We start from the raw sequence: 23,330 nt of genomic DNA, 5'->3' as shown, positions 1-23,330 counted from the left end.
ATTGAGTCAGAGCTGTGCAAAGCAGCTGAAACCTGCCCAACCAATCCCCGACCCCATGTCATGCAAAGGGTTAAAAATGCTGTCATCCTGATGGCTGCAAAGAAGACAAATGAGGCCAAACTAGAGCATTCCTGCTGGGAGCAAGGGCTGGGTTTGAGCTGGAAGCCTGGTTCAGTGAGGCTGTACAGAAACCCCAATGATCTGTCCACTGTCTCCAATAGTGATGGATTGCAGCAACGGAAATATCTTACCAGAGGCCGAGCTTTATATACCAGCAACATGCCGTGCCTGTTAGTGCTGTTCCAACGAACTGCTTCTGCCAGCTCCTGCATTCTGTTACTTATTAGGTGCTGTCTTGTTGTCCAAAGCCGTAATATTTCTCATGCGTCTTAATGAAGATCACAAGAGTTTTTATCTTCTTTTGCTGCTTTACTTAAATCAGCGTCAGCCTGGTGAATCTGCTTTACTTGGCCTCTTGAACTTTCATTTTACAATTTTTCTGGTTGAGGTGTGGAGGAAGGATTCGGATGCGTGATCTTCACGACCCCCCCCAAAAAAATAAAAAAATAATGGAAAAGCAGAAAACTGGAAAATGCAATTTATTCATTCTAGTGGGTGTGTAAAAACAGGTGACATTCAAGAACGCATGTAGAGAATGAGTACAAATCAATGCTGGGGATCTGGTTCAAAATGTACAGAATGAGTACAAATCAATGCTGGTGATCTGGTTCAAAATGTACAGAATGAGTACAAATCAACGCTGGGGATCTGGTTCAAAATGTACAGAATGAGTACAAATCAACGCTGGGGATCTGGTTCAAAATGTACAGAATGAGTACAAATCAATGCTGGGGATCTTGTTTCCAGAGAATACGAATATACTGGGGCTGTGGTTTTTATTAGATTTTTTACTGTGTGTTTGGATAAAAAGAACATATCCTGATGTTTTGATAACATGTATACTTTTAAAAGTGAGAAATTAATGCTTATCCATGTAAGCCTGCAATAGGCTCAGTTCTAGCTGCAGGTCAGAAAGCTTGTCATTGACATTAATGACCTTCAGTCTGTAACTTAGGATCCTGCTTCAGCGACTGTCCTTTCTAACTGTGTGTAAGTGTACTGCACATCTCCAGAGCCTGCTGTGTACAGTATTGCAATGATTCCTGCCTCTGTGTTTGTACTCTCGGGGGACATTGTATGCCATGCAGTTAACAATACCTTTACTCTAGGCTGAAGAGGGAGGATCTCAGGTCATCTGACCGAGTAACTCACGCCTGCATTCAGTACACAGAGTAGGTAAGCTGATTGTCTACAAATATTGACATTACTAGATACTGACTCATCTTTATACAGTGTGTGTTTGTGTGTGTATATATGTGTGTGTATATATATATATATATATATATATATATATATATATATATATATATATATATAGAGAGAGAGAGAGAGAGAGAGAGAGAGAGAGAAATAATAGACGGGCTTCAGTGAGTTACAGGAAAATGATTCCCTCTAGGGTTTCTGTGACTTCATAAACTACGAGAGCGTTGGGTCGAGGCACAGAACCCCGAGATGGAATCATTTTCCTTTAACTCACTGAAGCCCAGTTATTATTTTTTATAATACATGGAAATTAGGATCTAATAAAAAAAGACAATAAACACGTCTCAAGGTTCAAATTGCAAGTGAATTTAATTAATAACAACGTAGATTAAGTCAATATTAAAGAATCTGAAATATAATTTTCTTTTTGATAATTCTAATAATTTTAAGGAAAAGGTGTTTCAATGGTGTATGCGTTTTTTTTTCTCTTGCTGATTATTCATCTCATTCACTTGGTTGGTGCTCCCATTGGTGGAAGATGATTGCAAATCTTCACAGATAAATTTGTTAAGTGCCTAAAAACCATGACTTGTGGGCGTTGTCGAATGATTGAAAACGAGATGTTTTGTGCTTGGAAATTCTGGCCTGTGATTGGTTAAAACCTCATCATAGGAACAAAAAATAGATTTAAGCTATTGCCCTGACATCCCTACACCACAGGACAATAGCCTCCCTCTGACACGTGATTGGATCACATCACTGTCAGTCCCGCCCCTTTTCAGAGGAACACGCCACCCTTTCCCCTGCACTCCTTACAGCAAGAGACAATAGCTGAAAATGAAAGAACTGCTGAAAAGCCTGTGACTTAACAGAACATTAATTACAAAATGTACTGCAAAGGAAAGATTCTTCAGATGCTAAAGCGGTGATTCAAACGTCACGGTCACTGTTTTCTGACTTTCTGAAATCCAGACAAATTCAGCTTGACGATGGAAACAAATATGACGGCCAGGATCTAAACGCACTGCTAAGAGAGTATTGTGCAGCGGACGGAGAGCTGGATCCTGAAAAAGACTTTGATAACTATACCGTGTGAACTTCAAAAACATTTGCTGTTATTTCTTTATTTACTTCTGCTGTATCAGTTATAGTTAAACAAAATATATAAAGCCGTATTTACTATCCAACCTTGCCTCACTTATTTTCATGACTGATTAATATATTAAATACGTCCTGCACACTCGGCTCATAATGGAAAATGAAATGCCCCTCCGGAAGACTAAAGTTACCTCCAGGGTGCAATGCCCTTGGCCTGCGGCTTCGGGCATTATAGCCCCCTGTCTGTAACAATAGTGTTCCCTCGGTGCAATAATTTTCCATTATGACCCTCCTCTCCAGTCCATATTTACTATATATAGATATACACACACGCATGGTTCATCTTCAGTGTGTCCCCTGAATCACAAATGACACTCCACTGCATTACAATGTAATTTTTCATTTTTTTAAAAACAGCAGGAGCGAATGCAAATCATCACGAGAGGCGAGGTGACAAAAATTGATGCACAAGGTGGTTTGCAGGAGCCACTGGCGTGTTGGTGCCGCTGTTGGGTTCTGTACAGACAGTGGACAGGCTAAGGCTACTCAGCAGAACCGGGGATTAGCTCTGTCCAGTTTCCTGCACTGCTGTTCAGTCCCAGCTGGTACTGGAAGGAGGAGGACTCTCTGGAAGAGTACGCTGGAAAGTCACTGGCGCAGCCGCTCGAATGGGGCGAGCCCGGCTTGCTGTCGTACATAAAGGGGGCGGCTCGCTCTCTGGAGGGAGAAGCGATTCCCGGTGCAGGCGGGTTGTAAGCACTCAGGTGAGTGTCGGCTGGCTGCGAGCGCTGCCCTGCGATGCAGGCGGGGAGCCGGGGCATCATGGCTGCAGCTGTGCTGAAGTGAGCTGGGAACGGCTGATAAGAGACAGTCTCCATGCTCTGCATGCTGTAGCTGCTGTAGGGGGAGACGGACGTCCACATGTTGCTGTTGAGAGAGGGTGGAGGGGGGGGATCCTCCCCCTCGGAGCTGGAGTACATGCAAGCTTCCTGTGAGCCCACCGCCTCGCCGCAGTATGGGGGGATTATCAGCGGCTGCTCGTAGGAGGGGGCTGAGCGGAGGTGGTGCTCTTCAGGGACAGAGGAGGGGGCTTCTATATATGGGTGTTTGCAAGCCAGATCCAAGTGCCGGCTGTTGTCTGTAATGATAAAATAAGCACAGAAAAGTATGCTTGCCTCATCCAGTAGCGCTGGGCTGAATTACAATGCTAATGCAAAAATTAAATAAGAAAAGCTAAATGCAAACTCCACTATGCTTTAGTCCTCATTTACTGCACTTAGGCACAGTTATCTGTTATTTGTTGTTTATTTGTTTTTATAAACAAAAAATATATATATTTTTGTAACTTTTATATAGGCTATATAACATCTAAGCTAATCCTGACTAATAATAATAATAATGGTCATTAGATTAGGTTCCTTTTAAAGTTGAAATCTTTTTAAATGGTGGCGATTTCACAACATTTTCTTGATTCATAATAACCTTGCCCTTACTAGGCTATGTGCATGCAAGCTAGCAATAATAATAATGATGTAAAAAACACGCGTTGATTTTCCTTGTTTATAGTGACGTTTGTATTATCACTTAAAGCAACAACAACATACAGTAAATGAAGATACCCTGGCATTCAAACTGTTAAGCCGTTGTTATTTTGAAGTGAGCTGCTCTTTTGCATTCATGGTGACGTCTAGCGCATGAGCCCCAGCTGCACAATCAGAAAACAAGGCTGGCTGCACACAGCGCTAGTGCTGGACAACAGGGGGTCGTTGAGACACACAGCATGCCAGAATACCCTGAAACAGCGGCAGCACTGAGCCTGCTAGCAGCGTGCTGTCCTGGTCTCTCCATTACCTCTCCGTGTGAAGCAGTGGTAGAGCAGGCCTGAGTCCCGGGGTACAGCCAGGGAAGTGAAGGGCCGCTCCTGGGGGTCTGAAGCACTGAACTGCATGTGAGTGCTGCTCTTGTACTGATAGTGCTGCTGCAGGGTTTGATGAGTGACGGACAGCGCGCCACTGCCTCCCATTCTACCAGCCAGCTGGCCGTGAGCAGAAACCAGCCTCTGCCGGCCCACGCTCTTGGAGATCACAGGGTGTTCCTTACTGGAAAGAAACACCATTGAAAACAACAGGTTAAGTAACCTAATAACCTTGCTCTCTTCCTAGGCTATGTGCATGCGAACTGAGGCTGTAGCCTCTGTTTCTGCTCTGTCTTGAAAGTGATGCAGAATTCCCAATATTCCTGATGTGGAATGTACCAATCTGATCGCGCGGGTCTCTTGGATCGATTTCTGTAAATCTCTTTAACGATGCCAGGAATTTCCAAGGAATTTTAATAGACTGACAAGTTGTTAATTTTAGTTTTTTTAGTTTTTTGTATTTTTTTTCTTATCTGTGACCAGGAGGGGAAAAAAAAAATCTAAACGAGCCACACAAACCTCTGCAGACAGGAAGCTCGCAGATCGCTCTCCTCACTGCCCCGGAACCCTTTGGCGAAGGGGTTGTTCTCAATCTTCAGCTGGGTAATCTGGAACAGAGTAAAGACGTGTGCGGGACCACTGTCCTATCGGCTTCTCAGTTGTAACATGGACTAGTGAATTGTAATACAGCCACATCCAGTGTGACACTACACAGAAGAAAGTTTGCTACAATCGCTTTCACTGCACGGAATTTCATTGCACTTCCTCTTAACTGTCTCTGTCTGTCCTGGATTTGATTTACCTTCTGGTCGTGATGACGTGACCGTTGAACCCTGTACTGTACAACGGGAGGAGTCATGGCTGATTGAGCAAAGGTACAAACACATTACAGTTGTATTTAAAGCAGTTTCCATGGTAATACTCAAGTCAGTCCTCCCAGACAGACCTCTGGTATAAACTGTGCGCATGTATCCTTGTACTTCTTCAAATGGGTTAAGAACTGTTGACTCTGTTTGTTTCAATCTGCTGATTCCAATGGAGCTGTTTGTCATGTTACAAAAACGTCCTGATTTGAAGGGGGAAGCAAATTCAAGTCCTGTTCTAAAAGCAGATTGGTCTGAGCTTGCAGCCGCAATGTGAACTCAAACTGGACAGTGTGTCTGCTGCTGTATAATTCACCTTGGTTGCTGTCCCATTGTTACACTGGCTGCAGGGGCAGGGGGGGGTCTAAAATCTGGCAGTTTGATTTGTAATAGAGTTAAACATTCTGAACTGACCTAAGTGTGACAGACAGTATACAGTGTCAGTGCAATAGCACTGTTTTTGTTGGAACAATTTTAGCACAGCCAAGTAAATTATTATCTGTAAGCTGTCAGCATGTCCAAGTCACATGTCTGTGTTTCGGGCTTTTAAAGACACCAGGCTGAACCTCAGTATCTCAGCTCTGACACCAGGTTGAACCTCAGTAAGAGTCTGTACCTCAGCTCTGACACTTCTGCACGTCTGTGTCAGCATTATCTCGGGAATGGAAGAAATCATTGTTTCCAGCCCCAGCAGAGTCGTTTCGTTATTGCACCAGAGTCCTGCCATCGTGCTTACCTTGTGATTCTGATAGGACGTTACGGAAATGAAGCTCGTTTCATGGAACACATGAGTGCAGAACGCCGTGTTCTTGGAACCAAAGCCATTGTTCTCGTCAGCCTTCACGATATGGAGTCTCGGCTGGTACTTGTGCATGGAATTGAGAATGATCTGGGGAGAGAGTCCCGTTTAGGGCTTTACTGCAGTTTTAGCTGAGCACTTTGAAACACATCCTATTTACAGTACAGTGTCTTTTCTAATCACTGGTCTTTCCCTCTGATTATGCCACTGCAGTCCAGACTATACAATACAACGCAGTGCAATTCAATTCAGTTCAATTCAATACAATACAGATTGTCTCCTATATAACGCTCTTGATGTCAAGGCATCCGAGGAGCTTCACAATTAAAATTCAGAAGTTTAGTCATGAGCCTGTGTTTGGAATCCTTTCCAGCTATGTAGAAACACTCTCAAAGAGATTCTCTTCAATCGAGATACAAACGATTCAATTGTGCTGGTTTTCCTGCTAGCGATCTTGATATCGGTTGGGATTGAATTCTATAGACGGAGGGGATTAGTAAAACAACTGCTGGCTTATTGGAATGGGCAGCAGATCAGCGCTCTGTGACCTCAGAGAGCCTGTGGGAGACAGGCAGCCAGCAGGTCTTGAGAGCAGGAAGGACTGTGTAGAGAACAGGTAACTGAGAAGCAGGATGCACGCCAGAGCTGTGGGAAGCAGAGTGGACTCCTGTTTCTGAATGGCTTTCTAATCCTGCACTGTCTGTTCTGTACTGACCCAGGTGAGCTGGGTCATCTCCAACTGCATTCATGTCAACAGTGGGAAACACCAAGTGCTTTCAACTCACCTTGCAAGCCATGCCAACCTTTAGCACCGGCATTGGTTTAATTAATGGGGATCTTATTGCTGTCGAAAGCGACTGTCTTTGAGATGGTAAATGATGGATGGCATTGAAGTGGGCAGGCTGGTGCCGCTGGTTTTCTTGTTTGATATGAAGACAGCTAGATGGACGTTGCTGTTCAGATAGTCATTAGTGGGTTGATTGCTTAGGTTCTGGAAGTGACAGTTGCTGATGCGGCTGTCTGGAATAACAAGTTCACGAAGAGGCTGATGTAATACCCTGCTGGAACGGCAGGCAAAGGAGCAGAAGAACTCATCTCTCACAGATACACGGGAGCTGGCCGGCACAAGGGCTTCAGTGCTGAGCTTTGTTTTGTGAATAATATTTTTATTGCTGATGTTCTCCAGATACACGCGGAAGGCAGGAGTGAAAGAAGGCAGGAATGCTTGGTCTTTATGAGCTGTGCGTCACTGCCAGCGCCTCCTCTGCTGCCATCCCTCATTAAGGTGTTTGACTTGTTGAAGGTTTTACCCTTTCCTCTTGACCCGAGGAGAGGGTCTGTTTACAGGCACTTTCTCAGTGTTTACTGGTGCAGTGCTTGAGATGACCCCTGGATCACATGTCTCAGTCTTGTTTTCCTCATGTTAATGTTTAGTGCACTGCAGTTTGTGCACAATTTGTACAAGAAGTCTAGAAAAGGTAGCCTTCGAATTTTCTCAGTGCCGCACATGATAATATTCCCAAAGTCAAAATAAAGTCACCTTCATACATCAAAGGTATAGTGTAACAATATATTGATACAGTTGTAATAAAGCAACATGAGCAGCTTACAAACAGAGATGCAAAGTGAAAGAATATGACCGGGTGAAACTGGTAGTTAAAAACATTGAGGCATGAGAGAACATCCGTGGATGACTGCATGCCGGTCTTCATAACTGCCGTCACTTCCAAATTTCTGAGCAACAACAGATAGTCTCCATCCAGGGCTGCTCAAACCTCAGCTATTGCTGGCTCCCAATGCAAAGCCTAATTTACATGCATACAGGATCAGAAACGATTGAGGGTTTTGAGCACATGTGCATCGTTAAATACAACTGTCATCATTTACTTCTTATTGTCAGAATTTGGAACTGGTGCTCCCAAAGAAGGCCTCCAATTCTTGCAAGCTGTTTTATGCATGCATGTATTTATGTATTTACTGATTGATCATCCTGCCATCCAGTTTTCGGTTCTCTCCCATCCCGTTCTGTTCCAGCAGGTTGGGTCTGTGTTTGCTGGCACAATGTCCTGCTGGTATGGGCGTCAGTGTGGCTTCACTGCCTTCCTCTTTCCTAATTGCTTCCCTTATCACTTCAGAAGCATGAGACTAACCCTGACAGTCAGACTAGGCATTGGTCATGGGGGCTATAAACCTAATGAGCTCTTATCTGACACAATCCAATTGGACAGCAGCTCGCAGGCACCCTTTGGGCTGAGATGATGTGTCTCCACAGCACTCACTCAAAGCTGTTGAACTGGATAATGGCTCAGTGAGTTCAGTTTCAAAACTTAAAAAAATTACTTCTTAGGTTATTCAAAAAATTACACAGAAAAGTAATTCAGTTGTGAGTCATTATTTGTGTTATTTGGTTTTTTTGATGTTTGTCGTCTGTTATATTTGTGGGTTTATTTGCAAAGGCGTTTTACAGGGTTGCATTGTGTTGCATTGAGATTGTAATTCAGTCTGTGCCAGAGGGCCCTTCACGTGAGGTTACTGTTGTTGGAGGTCCTGTAGTGCTTCCATGAGCGCCGTCGTGTTTATTTTAAAAATATGTTCGCCTTCAGCTGCAGTAGATTTTTTTTCTTCTCATTAAGCTAACTGATCGACCTATTCTGCTCGTTGCGCTTTTACAGTTTCTACATTTGGAGTCCGCCATACTGTAAAAGCTTCTGTGTTTGTAAAGCCTGTTGCGTTGTGTGAGCTCACGTCATTTTAAAATGAACTTTCAGCGTGTAGCTGAGCCGCCAGCGCTCTGCAGCATGATGACCCCTGCATCAAGTTCAAAGATGTGGAATCCTGTTTTTAAGAGCTCACTAAATGCACAGGAGTAGAGTGTGTATGTGTAAAGAGTGTGTGCATGTGTCTCGGAATTAGCAGTGCCCATTCTTTTTTAAACATAGGGACAGGAGAGTGGAGAGAGGATTTGGGACAGGAGTTGATGGCAGCCTTGGTGTAGCATCAAGCCTTTTTGTCTGGGATATATCCCTCCCACCTCACTCTGTTCGAATCATACACATGGACCTGCGATGTCTGTGTTTAATCTTGCTCTCTTTTAATGCGCCCCGTCCCGCACAATCACCTCTCTTCACTTACGTGGCCGAAGGGGTCAAGGTGATTGTTGGTGAGCTTGAGCTTCTGGAAGGAGACAAGCTGCCGCATCCAGTGTGCTCCCGTAGCTGGGGAGTCTGGGTGGACATACAGCCGGCCGGGCATGGCAGGCTCAGCCTTGCCAGCAACCATCCTGCAGATTTAAACCAAACCAAAAGAATACTCATGACAAGGAGGGAGGCCACAGCATGAAAGAGCTTTCCTTAAAGTGTGTCATTCTTACAGCAATGTGTAAAGCCATACTCCACTGAGGAGCTGTCAACAGCCCTGGGGGCCAGTCCACCCCCCCTTTAAAGGGAGTGACACCAGGGCGGAGGTGACAGGAATACCATGCAGAACATACAACTGGGATACCAGAGGGGACCTCCCACTACAGCCAAGATTTCACTATACAATCTTAGAATGTATTATGCATTTATTTTAATTAGCCATAGTTACTCAAATAATCACTTAACTGTTTGGGTTACAGCAACAAACAGATAAGTTAATGGAACATATGTTGTCATATTTATCAGTGCTCAGTCTAATGGCTTCTGATTTTGCTAGGTGTTAGGTTGGCAGATACATCACATCTCTTTCTAATAAAAGGGGTGTTCAATCAAAAAAGAGCCGCGAGCACAAAACGTCCCCCTCGTTTACACACACAAGTGACATTTTTAAAAGAGCTCCTGATCATTTTTCCATGGGGAACTGTGGTCACACTCACACCCAAGTGCAGACAAACAAATTCCTGGCGGCCCCCCAGCGCCCGGTTCCTAGAATGCACAGCCACTGATCCTTAAAGCTTGGAAAATGAGAAGCGATCACTTGCCATTTGTTATCGCAGAATTTGTATCGGTGGTCATCGGCAGGTACAATGTCAATCAGAAGAATGTACTTGGTCTTCGGGTTCATTCCTGTCACTTTGATCCTGTAACTAGGGAACATTCTCCTGCAAGACAATGTAAACCAGCCCATCAGGAGACAGTAACAGGTGCAATAGATACCCATTCTGGTGCTTGAGTTAAAGTGTAAATGAGAGTGGTAATTCTTCAGTATTGTATTGCAGGTCTATAATGTTATAGCACTGAATCGGATCAATAGGTTTCCAGAGATATCTATTCTATGACAAACTGCAGTAAGCAGCTTTCATTGAAATGTGCTGTGAGCAGAATACCTCTGTGCAGAATACCTATGTATGAGTATGCAATGAGGTCCCAGCTACACAGAGCAATGTCCCGGGGTTTAAAGAAACATGTGAAGATCATTCATTACTGCAGTGGAAAATGAAGCCCAGCAATGACTTCTAAAATCCTCGCTGGCCTACTTTTAAAGCAAATAAAAAGCCATGCACTTTCTGGCCGGAGCTTCGCAGGCTCAAACTCTGTGAACCCAAGTGACCCGAACGAAAGCGGATTGGAAGGTGTCTTTACAGAGACTTCAACCTGATGACAATCACTGATAAGAAAAGCCCTAATGCCTTCTCCCAGAGCTTTAGCGGCTCTTCAGAGTGCTATTGCCACAGGAGGTGTTTGTTTCCAGACAGATGAGCCTGAGATTACATGGACCAAAGCCCTTATAACCACATTTCCTAAGTAAGATCACCGCGGCCGCACGTTAAGAAGAAGTGCCAGCTGACGAAGAATGAATGTTGATTACTGGTTCAGCGTCAGTGAGGGGTCAGGGGGAGGGGGTTGTTTCGCAAATGGACCTCTCGGTCACACGAGTCACACAGAAATGCACTAGGAAGCCATGTGCTTGAATTAATAACACTTGTGACTACAGCGCGAGGGTCTCCGTTATTCCTATAAGCAGTTCAAGAATGTATCGGGCTGTTCAGGTCCGCAGTGCATTTAAGTGCTTGTCTAGATTAGAAGAAACATTTGCTTTTTTTAAAACTCTGATTGAAATGAAAGGAGGTTGCACAGGTGAACAGGTTACTGTTCGAGGAGAGGGGGAGCACTAAGAGCCCATTAATATGACACGGCCCTGAACTACATCAAGGGCCTCTTCATGCTCCTCGAAGATCATTTCTCTTTTCATCCCACTGAACCTGCACCCTTATAAACCTTAAGTGCTTTTTAATGGCATTTAGAAGTGAGCCCTGCCATGTGGGCTTCGTATGGCAGACAGCTACCCAGCCTCTCTGGTATCTAAACCCACAGCGGCCCTGCACAGGATTCTGGGAGAGCAAGGCTCTATTTCTAGATCATGGTGGAAGGCTGCAGTGTGGAGAGAGCACAGCGCTTGTAGGTATACTGCTCTCAGCTCTCCCCTTGGAAGGCCCTTGTTTAGTCCTACTCCTGTACACAAAGCTTGCATGTTGCAATTGGAAGTCATTTAAATGAATGGGCACACATTCCTCTGAATTCCAGTGCATTCACAGCTATTCCTGTGCTGTTCCACTTGAATTCATTATGAATGGATGGCCTTTCTTCTTATCTACTGGACTAGAAAAATTATTATAAAATAACATAAAAACATTTGTTATTCAGGTGTTACTCCAGTGAGGAAACTCAAATTGAAATTCATTAAAATTTGCGGCCATTGTTTTGAAGCATTACTGAAGTAATCTAATAATAGCTGCCTCTTTTCCTTCTTTTTTCTGACAGCGCGTGTCAGCTGTTTCTCTTCGCTGCCCCGCTCGTGTCAGCTGGTGACGGATGGCGTCTTTTCTTGAAAATACTTTGAGCAGATCAAAGGGTCTCCTGGTGATGGAGTTCCCTTTTCTCTCCATGTCAGTGGAAACCTAGAGCCTCTTACTTCTCTTCTCATCACCCACGCCAGCCCGCTCTGACTCGCTGTATACAGACACTGTACCGTTAGCTTTGAAGTGCTGGATTAGGACAGAGCCCGACCTCAGAATAACAAACACTACAGCAGGTTCAACTGGAGTTCTTCTCAGAGCTTCATTTGTCAAGCTGTTGCTATGTAGTGCGTTTACACAAGCGTGAGTGAACTCCCAGTTACATGGACACCCGAGCAGGGTGGCAGCCCTCGACAAGGAGCTTCATTAACCTCAGCATTAGCTTTCATTTGTGTTGGGTTTTCTTTTGTTAACTACTGCTACTACTACTGCTACTAATAATAATAATAATAATAATAATAATAATAATAATAATAATAATAAAGTGAATGCTATCGTTCTGCTTCCTCTTCTTCAGTATGAACAGGAATGTAAATTATATCAAATACAGTAGTTCCCTGAGTCAGTTTCTGGCCTCGCTACACCAGTACGGCAGAATGGATTTATAATCCAAACCACACTATCATAATGAAACGCATTCACCTGTTCACATGCTTTTTTCTGATTTCACGTGGGTGAGTATTAAAAACACCAGACACGGCTCATTACTTCAGTACTTTAAAAAAAAATAGCTTCCAACTTCCTAATCATGCAAAAGGGGAGTTCTCTGTAATCCATTGTGTTTGACATTTAATTGCGAAAAAGGGTTATAAACGAGTTCATTTCAGGACTTGGGTCCAAGTTTTTTTTAAAAGAAAGGAAGACAAACAAGTCAGTAAAAAGTCCCAGAATATCTGGCACATGCTTTTATTTGAAGGGCCATGTGCAGCTCTATATTTTTGTCCTTTCTTAAATTGGATTTTAATTTGTTATTTCATATCATTTTTGTTCAGATGAAAAGCATTGTTATTTAGACTTCCAATTAAAAGGATTTAAATATTCGCTACTGGTTTGCACGTGCCATTGCTTTACTGTTTATTAAAATGATTTTAATGGGCATTTTGAATACGTACTGTAGTTTCTCTCTGCCCAGTTTATCTTGCGTCTGTGGCGCTTTATATCTGTTATAATAAGTATCTATTGCGTTTGTATTCAGCCTTGAGATTGATTTATCAATCTAACCCCTTTCTATATCTAGTCTAGGATGTAATACATTGTTTCCAATTTCACAGTTCTCAGTTCTAAACTATAGCGTCTCCTATCTGGTGTTCTGGTCTACAATGCAGAGTTAGCATTTTTCTTTTTACAATCGAGGGAAACTTTTGCTCAAGGCCATTAAAGTATATTCTATTCATACAAGTTAAAACATCACCCTGGCTGTCTCCAATACGGGCACTGAGGAACTATGGAAGCCACAATGCCATGTGGCAAGGAACATTCTTCACGCAACAAACATATTTAATAACTTTCCTGACTAGTGGCCTAGTTTTCTTTTTAAATGACGAGAGGGGGCTCAGTGTTAGACAGTAGGATGGGTCAGTATAGTTCTGAGATGGGGCTCAGTGTTAGACAGTAGGATGGGTCAGTGTTAGACAGTAGGATGGGTCAGTGTGGTTCTGAGATGGGGCTCAGTGTTAGACAGTAGGATGGGTCAGTGTGGTTCTGAGATGGGGCTCAGTGTTAGACAGTAGGATGGGTCAGTGTGGTTCTGAGATGGGGCTCAGTGTTAGACAGTAGGATGGGTCAGTGTAGTTCTGAGATGGGGCTCAGTGTTAGACAGTAGGATGGGTCAGTGTGGTTCTGAGATGGGGCTCAGTGTTAGACAGTAGGATGGGTCAGTGTGGTTCTGAGATGGGGCTCAGTGTTAGACAGTAGGATGGGTCAGTGTGGTTCTGAGATGGGGCTCAGTGTTAGACAGTAGGATGGGTCAGTGTGATGGGGCTCAGTGTTAGACAGTAGGATGGGTCAGTCTGAGATGGGGCTCAGTGTTAGACAGTAAGATGGGTCAGTATAGTTCTGAGATGGGGCTCAGTATTGGACAGTAGGATGGGTCAGTGTGGTTCTGAGATGGGGCTCAGTGTTAGACAGTAGGATGGGTCAGTGTGGTTCTGAGATGGGGCTCAGTGTTAGACAGTAGGATGGGTCAGTGTGGTTCTGAGATGGGGCTCAGTGTTAGACAGTAGGATGGGTCAGTGTGGTTCTTGGTGATTGTGAGCTCTGATGCATCTGAAGATGTTTCTCCACCCTCCTTCATTCACCAACCTGCCCGCCTTCGTGATGATCATTTCCGTTCCAGCCTCGTGGAACTTCTTCCACAGCTCCTTCTCATGAAGACACACCTTGATGTTCTCTATATTCTGACACATCCAACAAAAAAATACATACACAAATATTAAGAACTGTCTTCTAAAATCGTTTGGTAAAACGTTCACTTGAACTAAACTGAACAGTAAATTCAATAACCTAGGCAAGAGTTTCAGAGAAAAACAGCTATTGCAATCAGCTATTGCAAATTCAGCACTGGAATATTTAAAAGCTGTAGACTAAACTTCAGAGAAGTTTATAGCATCACTGTGTGTTGGAGGGGTTCACCTGGTCAGTGTCATTCCCCCGAGGCGCGGCGCGACCCCCTTCTGCCACACCCAGCTGGGAGGGCTCCGCGATGGGCTCCGAGTGCCCCGCCGACTGGGCTGCTGTGAAGCCTTCCTCTGTCACAGCCAGGACCTTGTCCTGGAGCATCTCCTGAGGGAACAGCCAAAGTGGAAGCCCTTCTTCAAGTTCACCATGGTACATGTGCACGGCGCTGAATCACACTGTGCTAGGCTTTTACTGCGGGAGACTTTTATGCAGGAGACTTTTACCATCTTGCCTGGTGGGGGGAGGGGGATGAGAGATTGTACCTGAATTCAAACCCTGAATAGGTCTTAAAGGATTCAGGTCATTGTTTTTTCTCACTTCCTCTAGCCCCAAGCATGATGGCCACCACACCATCTCCGGGGAATGTATAATTCCTGTTCTGACCAGTGCTTTACAGTATCTATGGTTATTATGAACCAGATGGCTCTGAATTGAGCCTATATCAGAAAAACAGAATATATGTTTTAATTTATGCTGCTGAAGTTGTAGAACCCTTGTTTTATGTAAATAGGCACAACAATCCAGTTTGCTGTCAGAAAGGTCATTGTCTGGAGGAGAATTCAGACAGTTCTCCATTTGGTTGGAAACAAACTTTTTGGTTATTTTTAACCAGCAGGATATCGGTCACTGAGATTATTCAGTCTATATTTAAGCCAGGTTTTGGAATTGTTATGCTTGTAAAGAACTAAGTTAAGGGGTTTTGTTGATAAAAAATGAGTTGGAAGAACTCCTCCATGTAAACAATGTGAGTGCAAAGCTCTTGAGATTAAAGGGGAGCAAGCAGACCTTTTTAAACTCATGCAGACACTGGGAAAAGCCAATAAAGATAAGCGCTGACAACAGCACTAAGACTGCAGCACATCAAGAGCTTCACCGTGGAAATGTACCTTCCTCTGCCACGTTTAACTAAGAGCAGTGCTGATACCTTCCTCTGTACCTTCCTAAGAGCACAGTGCTGATACCTTCCTCTGTACCTTCCTAAGAGCAGTGCTGATACCTTCCTCTGTACCTTCCTAAGAGCACAGTGCTGATGCCTTCCTCTGTACCTTCCTAAGAGCACAGTGCTGATACCTTCCTCTGTACCTTCCTAAGAGCACAGTGCTGATACCTTCCTCTGTACCTTCCTAAGAGCACAGTGCTGATACCTTCCTCTGTACCTTCCTAAGAGCACAGTGCTGATACCTTCCTCTGTACCTTCCTAAGAGCACAGTGCTGATACCTTCCTCTGTACCTTCCTAAGAGCACAGTGCTGATACCTTCCTCTGTACCTTCCTAAGAGCAGTGCTGATACCTTCCTCTGTACCTTCCTAAGAGCACAGTGCTGATACCTTCCTCTGTACCTTCCTAAGAGCACAGTGCTGATACCTTCCTCTGTACCTTCCTAAGAGCACAGTGCTGATACCTTCCTCTGTACCTTCCTAAGAGCACAGTGCTGATACCTTCCTCTGTACCTTCCTAAGAGCACAGTGCTGATACCTTCCTCTGTACTCCTAAGAGCACAGTGCTGATACCTTCCTCTGTACCTTCCTAAGAGCACAGTGCTGATACCTTCCTCTGTACCTTCCTAAGCACTGCATCACTTGGACACACAGGGGCACATTCATCAAGGTCGAGGTACAAACTGACATGTGTTACCAGTAGAATATGGGCTCAAGCAACGTGCAGGCACACTGCTAAGATTCATTCATTTTACAAAATATGGAGCTCATTGCAACACAGTGAAGACCTTCTTGAATCAGAAATGCATTAACCGCTTGGAAGATATAGCTTGCAGCTTTTAATTGAGTTGTTCTTGTTCCTTTCACTCAGGGGAAGGCATCTTTGGCTCTTCCAGTTCAGTGAATTCCACTGCAGGTCTTCGTTCCAACCAGTTCCTTAATAGGAACCGGCAAGAGATCAATAGAATGAAGGACCTGGTCTGAACGAAGTCCTGCAATGGAATACACTGGAAGAGGCACGGTTGCCTTACCTTTCTCAATCCAATTCATTTTGAACGGCCCTAGCTTTTTTTTCTGTATACTGTTAGTAGCATAGTACCAGTTATTCTAATGTAGTGAAGTAACGCATGACTTCAGCACATTGCTCCCACAGTGACCACTCTTTTCCATTGCTGAGCATACCAGCAGTGCCACTTTACACTTGTATATCAGAAGGACAGGCACGTATTTTAAAGGCCTGCTCTATATGCAGCCTGCCTGCCACTGCGTCACTCTTTGAGCCAAACCTGCTGTTACCTGCAGCAGTAGGTGGTTATACAGCTTCTGGTGCTTTTACATCTCAGGAACTAAAGCAGAGTATGTAAAAGCTGGGATTACTTTTCTATTCCCACCTGTTGTGTTTGTAATAGCTGCTTATTGCATGTATTTTTATCTGGACCTTTGAGTCTAAAGGTATGAAAACAATAACAACGTAAAAACTTTTTTTTTTTTACTATTGTAAGGCACTACAACGTTCTGATTATTCCGCTCTGCAGTGCATTAGCACGTCCTCTGCAATATGTGAAGCCTGTATAATATATACAATTCTAATAATGTAATAATATTATTCCTATTTATATTGAGAGGCGCTGCTGTCACACATGCTTTTCGCATATCAATCAACAAATGAAAATGAATTAGTGTGCAAAAATGTTCTACTATTATGGACATATTTTGAGTTCTGAATTGTAATCGTTCAACTTATTATATGAAAGCGCCTTATCTGATACAGCGCTCTGTAATTATAATTATTAGAAATGCAAGTCAATTAAATAAATACTCATTGAAGTAGCCCACGTTATTAGGAGCGTGTATTAAGCATTGTGAACCTGTCCCTTTGTCTTCATATAAAGGTTAAACATGCGTAAATAAGCTTATGTATATTTCATATAGGCCTACTGTTTTCTTAAGATGTAAACAATACTACAATTGTTTACATAATAAAATAGTAACGGTTAACAAATGGGAACATTATAAACACGCCCTTTTAAATTGATAAAAAAAAAATATTATTATTGTGATAAATAATATGAACTTTTTGTATCATTTTGTAAATAAATATTTACAGCGCAAAAAAAAATAAAAAATTGGAATAAAACTGAAAGTAAACTAAATAAGTCTTACAGTAATCACTGAGTCAGTATTGCATTTAAGAAACAAAAGTCGTCGGTTGCTGTTAATTGTAATTGCACACAACTTCTTAATGATTGGGACCCGGGTTAATAAAATATAATAACACAACGACGTCGTGTCTCAGAGAAAAACTAACACAAGAAATGTCCAGACAAAGACATATATATATATATATAAACCTCCATGCTTGTAATAAAACGAGAAACAAAACAGCATCTTAAAATATATTTAGATGTGTTTCTTTAAAGTTTGAGCCAAAGTCCAGGTTATTACAAGTAAAGCAATCGACATTGCATTCACAGATACGCACATCATAAAGGCTTCGAATAATGGCACAACAAAATGGACCCCCAGTTACTAATATATATATATATATATATATATATATATATATATATATATATATATATATATATATATATATATATATATTCTTCTGACTCCAATTATTTGTTTTTCGCGTCGCTTTTTGTAATGTATATTCAGGTTAATATTGTTTTACATCTTTATATATACACACACACACACAGTGTTTTAGAAGTAGCGGTACAGGCCTGAATTAAGGCGTTTGCAGTTTTGTGTTTGAAAATATAATAATTTATATAATATTCATATGCTTATGTAATTGGGGCAGCCTTATAAATTACAGTTTGACGATGTCCCCCTAAATGGACTCAAAATCAAGCAATTGCTTAATTTCAAAAACTGAAAATAATAACGCGCTCCCTTGCTGTGTAGCTACTGCAGAAGCAGAGGCCCTTACAATACGCTATATGAACAACAGCAATGCAACTGACTGATAGATCGGCATCTCCACTGGATCCCTCAATAAAAAACACTTCGGAACAAGGTGACGTGAATGCAACCTTCTATTATTCACAAGCAGGAAAACAACCAGTCTTTCCGCATCAAAAATAATAATAATAATAATAATAATAATAATAATAATAAATAATAATAATAATAATAATAATACCATCAAATAAAAATAACTTGACCAAAATATGACTCCTGCATTTAAGACAGGCTGTACTGTAATGTGCCAAAGACAGTGGTGATTAAATCTCGTTATAACGCACAGGTCTCAATGTGAGCTACGCTACCCAGGAGGAGACTTTGAAAACAAAAGCAAATTCTAAGACAGCAAAGCACCAGCGCGTGTATTTAGTCGTATTATTACCTCATTGATTCTAAAGGCAGGGTTCCAGCATTCCAGTCAAAATCCGCAGCTTTTACGAATGAATACAGAACACCAAATCCGACCAGAAATAAACTGGGTTTTTTTTGTTTTGTTTTGTTTTGTTTTTTTACAGAAATAGCGATTATTCGAGAATCCTCAGTATATGATAAAGGCTGTTGGTCTGGAGCGGAGTGTCATCTCTGTATGTTGGGAGTACGGGTTTTCTGTGAACTAGTAAAGAAACAAAAAGTTTTACTCGTGCCTTTTGATTTCTTAAAAAAAAAAAAAAAACCGAGTGAATTATTTGGCCCTTTCTTTCTTCGACTCTCCCTCCTGCTCTCTGCTCGCCAGTGCTGACGTTGCTCCTGTCAATCATAGAGACGCTGCACTGGTAGAACGCAAAACATACAAATTACCCCAAATTATATAACATCATATTTTACATTATATTATTTATAATAACAAACCGGCCTCATATACTCTACCCTTTCAGTTCTTAAAACTTTACAAAAAGAAAACTATCAGATTTCTGTGCTAGTGATGTAAAGACTAATTCAAAGAGAATATAGACAGCATCTCTAGACTTCATATTCTTATCTTTATAAAATAACACATTATAATGTATGTCAAGCTAATGTACAGTATATTGCAATATTAAATACCACAGATCTGTCAAAGTGACATCTTGCACAGTACCGAAGATCATGTTTAAAAAGTTTATTCATTGAGGTCGTTTAATCTGTATCGGTATAGGACAGTATTCACGGTGTTCACATCATTCCAGACAATGTGTTTATATTTTAAACACTTTCTGAAACACCTTTCGAGTGTTGGGTGTTACTGACGAGATAGATCTAAACCTATGCAGTGGAACACAGAATCACCACACTGTATTTGAGGGGGTTCCAGTAATGGACTGACCCACTTTATCCATGCAGAAAAGGCATCAGTTTGGGTAATTTGGATTTCTTCATTTTAGTGGACCCCCTCGTTATAAACTTGCTGAACATTCCACGAAAACTCCTGAAGATGCGCATAACAGATGTCAAATTATTAGGGTGTGGCTATTAAGAAAGTCCAGAGGTATTCAATATGAATGGGTAGCGAAGACCACAACAAACAGGCCAATTACGAATAGCATTCCAATAATACAGATTGGGTTGATCATAAGCAACCTAACTTTAACATTTAAAACTACACAGTATGACCGAGTAAAATAGAAATAGATGGACTATTATTATTATTATTATTATTATTATTATTATTATTATTATTATTATTATTATTATTGTTTTTTTTTTTTTTTTTTTTTTTTTTTTTTTTTTTTTAATAATTACTCTTTACAGTTTAACATTGCAAGGTTTGCGATGAGTATTTTTTAAATGCAGCAGTGTATAAATGTATCAGGACACCCCATTGGCTTCTGTAGTTTATTGGACTTGACAAAAGTACCAACAGTACAACAGAAAATCTGTTGATACAACTTCGAGAACAATGGAATGAAATGACACCAGAGATTTCGAGAAAGCACACAGGCACAGTGCCAAAAGAAATGCCAAGCTGTTATTAAATCCAAAACGATGGCCATACTAAATATTATCATTAAAGACACTTTCAGACATAGCTGTGTTTTTAGTTTTGAAGTAGTTTCATGTACGATTACTTTGCAAACATGTATAACTAATTTCTGTAGTAAATTCATACTTTTGTGTGTGTGTGTGCAACGCTCAATAAATGCCCGCTCTTGAGATGTTCTGACACATTTGCACACTATTGTAGTCTGATAATCCTGTTTGTATGCGTTCCGAAACTGTTCTGTTCACTTCACTGATATACCTGTGGAATTATATAATGAAAGAGTGATCGCGCTGATAACGATGCAGACCCGCTATATCGGCAGTGGCGTTATGTAAACCTGCTCTATTATTGCGTTGTATAAGCAGAAAAAAACACCTTGAGAAGAGAGAGGTCCGTGTAGTATTTACAATATGAAATATAAAATATGGCCGTGGTTTTAAAGTAAATAGGTCGTGGCACTGAGCTGAAAGACTCATAAATTACAAATAAAACCATGGGGTGAAGTGGGCTTGTGATTTATGCCAAGGGGAGCTTGCAGATGAATGGGAGCTAACATGTCTAACTCCTGCCCATTCTTCATTTCTACAAAAACGTGTTTTTCTAGCTATTAATAAACTAAAAGCTTTGTTTAGGCGTTCTTGAGGTCCAGTGGACTTACTCAAACATTTCTAAAATAACCCTAGCAGTTTAAGCACACGTTGTGTTTCGGTTGTGATTTTTCAATGCGCGGCAACACGATTCAGTTTCTTTAAACTTTCAAACTCCGTGATTTTCCAAGTGTAAGCATTATTGAACAACCATAACACGTGTGTACTATTACATTTACAAACTACTAATAAGAGCCATGTAGGCACTATTATGAACTCACTGCAACAGCTGGAAGATACGCATTCTCTGCTGCGGTATATGCAGCTATATATTTTGTTTACATTTATCACACACAGGAGATCCCGTGGTGTGATCTTCAGACATTAGGGTGATAGGTCTCTGAGTCTGCTAAATATACTAATACTAATAATAATAATAATACTATACTAATAATAATACTACTGTTAATAATAATAATATAATATAATAATAATAATAATAATAATAATAATAATAATAATATAATAATAATAATAATAATAATAAGAGGTGCAGCCGTTCTATTCCATGCTTTCTTGAGTGTGGGGCCTATTCTCTTTCGTGTAGCTGCCGATTCATTTTCTGTATTGAAACGGTTTGTGTTTGGTGCATATCGCTAAGCTATAATCATCCGACAGGCTTACCCTTAATGAATACCATTTTTATGGCTCTGTTTTCAGGTCGTTGTGTTGTCGCACCTAACGTGTTTGCAGTGGTTGCTTCGTTTCATGTAAGTTTCTAATAGAATATCAAATTATTGGACTTTTCGTTGAAACGTGTCTAATCGGAATAGTAACACATTTCACGTATTTTAACACACCGATTCTTAAATAAACGTAATGCCCTCATTACTTTTTTCTGCTCTGTATATATATATATATTACAATGTAATGGTTACAAGGTTACAATACATAATGCCAGTGGTTTTGATGTTGGGTCTGTTTTCCTTCATATTACAATCTTTTGAATTTTTTTTATGTTAAATTATTGAAATGATACACAAACAAATGGATACACTGTGTTTGTATTGTGTATGTACTTCGTACCCCCCCCCCCCCCCCCCCCCCAATAAATAATATTAAAATTCACTATATTAAGAGTAACACTATGATAATAGTATAATAAGAATGACAATAATTTAAATGAGTCCCGTTTATTCCCATTTCAAACTGAACCAGGTCCTGTTGGTTTTAACACAGAGATTCCGATTCTGCAATATCATACCATACCCTAGTCTTGTAAGGAAAGGGATAAAGACATGTAGATACATAGCCGTCACCAGCAACACTATCGGAGCAGGGTAACAGTTAAAGCTCTTCCTGTTGCTTTGAGAACCACAACAAAGTGCTGGTCACCCTTTAATCAAAATGGAGAAATCTCCACATAGAAACTAGAAGAAAACCCAATAATTAATCTGTATAAAAATATTTAAATGAACGTTAGTTGTCCATGCACATCAACTTGAGGGGGAAATGATCACATATGACTAGAACAAAAAAACCCGAATGTGTTGTTTGTTTATTTTGTTGTTGTTGTTTTTATGTTGGAGGCACACAATACATATTTAAAATTACTAGCACCAGAACATTGTGTTATTGTAAAAAGTATACCATTCCACTCCAGTTGTGAGTTTGGTGTTGGTTTGATGATGATGATGATGTGCACTATTGCACAATTCATTTAATAGCGATCCCGTTTGCTGGAAAACATCACATTTACAATTAAAGCACAGTAACTTCCATTGTATATAATATCGCACATGTTTAGCGAGTGGCGGGTCGCACACTCACATGTGGAAAGTTTGTCAATAGGTTTATGTGAAGTTGTTTAAAATCAGATCCCTCCCCCCTCACATCAGACATGCCTCGAGAGCACAGCATATACACTGAATATCTTACACTGTAAACTTCAAATATATTGATTTATATGAATAAACTCGAGTCATAAAACAAATATTCCACATGATTGCAAATGCCAGATCGTACCTCATATGATATAGCCGGTGCGCTCAGCTCTCCTCAGGCCCTCGTCGCTTTATAAGAGACGCGATTTGTTCATTTGCTCAATTGAAGAGGCACTTACTTTTCGGAGGGATATGGAAGAGGGTGCAATAAAATGGCTGAATCTTTATAGGGGCTGATTTTAACAGGATTTCGGAAAGTGAATTTAAACTTTACTCACTCCCACAGTCACGTGGTGTGTGCAGAATCTAAACTAAGACTGGGCTCGTTCTGATAAGTTTTTATATTCTTACGATGATGTCACACTTGAGAATATTCCTTAGATTTAAAAAAAAGGACACGCACTTGAAATCAATAAGAATGTTACACGTCGAGTTCGTTTAAGCCAAATGCGATGGCAATGCTGTACCCATTTTTAAAAAGGTTG

General features: G+C 41.3%; 1 protein-coding gene across 3 annotated transcripts; it reads right to left on the bottom strand.

Annotated features, from left to right (window-relative positions):
• Positions 1-1,753: 1,753 nt before the first annotated feature.
• On the bottom strand, positions 1,754-23,044 carry tbx4 (T-box transcription factor 4). Of its 3 annotated transcripts, none has more exons than XM_041236526.1 (9): positions 22,928-23,044; positions 14,403-14,552; positions 14,073-14,167; positions 9,957-10,076; positions 9,131-9,278; positions 5,936-6,088; positions 4,856-4,944; positions 4,273-4,520; positions 1,754-3,559 (listed from the first exon to the last, which is right to left on the bottom strand). In XM_041236526.1, exons 2-9 carry the CDS (start codon positions 14,547-14,549, stop codon positions 2,964-2,966), a joined length of 1,596 nt encoding a protein of 531 aa, XP_041092460.1. In that variant the 5' UTR covers positions 14,550-14,552; positions 22,928-23,044; the 3' UTR covers positions 1,754-2,963. The 3 variants fall into 3 exon arrangements, with proteins under 3 accessions (XP_041092460.1, XP_041092458.1, XP_041092461.1); XM_041236524.1 differs by lacking the exon at positions 22,928-23,044 and adding an exon at positions 18,738-19,086; XM_041236527.1 differs by lacking the exons at positions 5,936-6,088; positions 22,928-23,044 and adding an exon at positions 18,738-19,086.
• Between the last annotated feature and the right edge of the window lie 286 nt (positions 23,045-23,330).

This window comes from Polyodon spathula, chromosome 41 (genome assembly GCF_017654505.1).
Source record: "Polyodon spathula isolate WHYD16114869_AA chromosome 41, ASM1765450v1, whole genome shotgun sequence".
Lineage (NCBI taxonomy): Eukaryota > Metazoa > Chordata > Actinopteri > Acipenseriformes > Polyodontidae > Polyodon > Polyodon spathula.
This window is presented reverse-complemented; position numbering and strand designations above follow the sequence as displayed.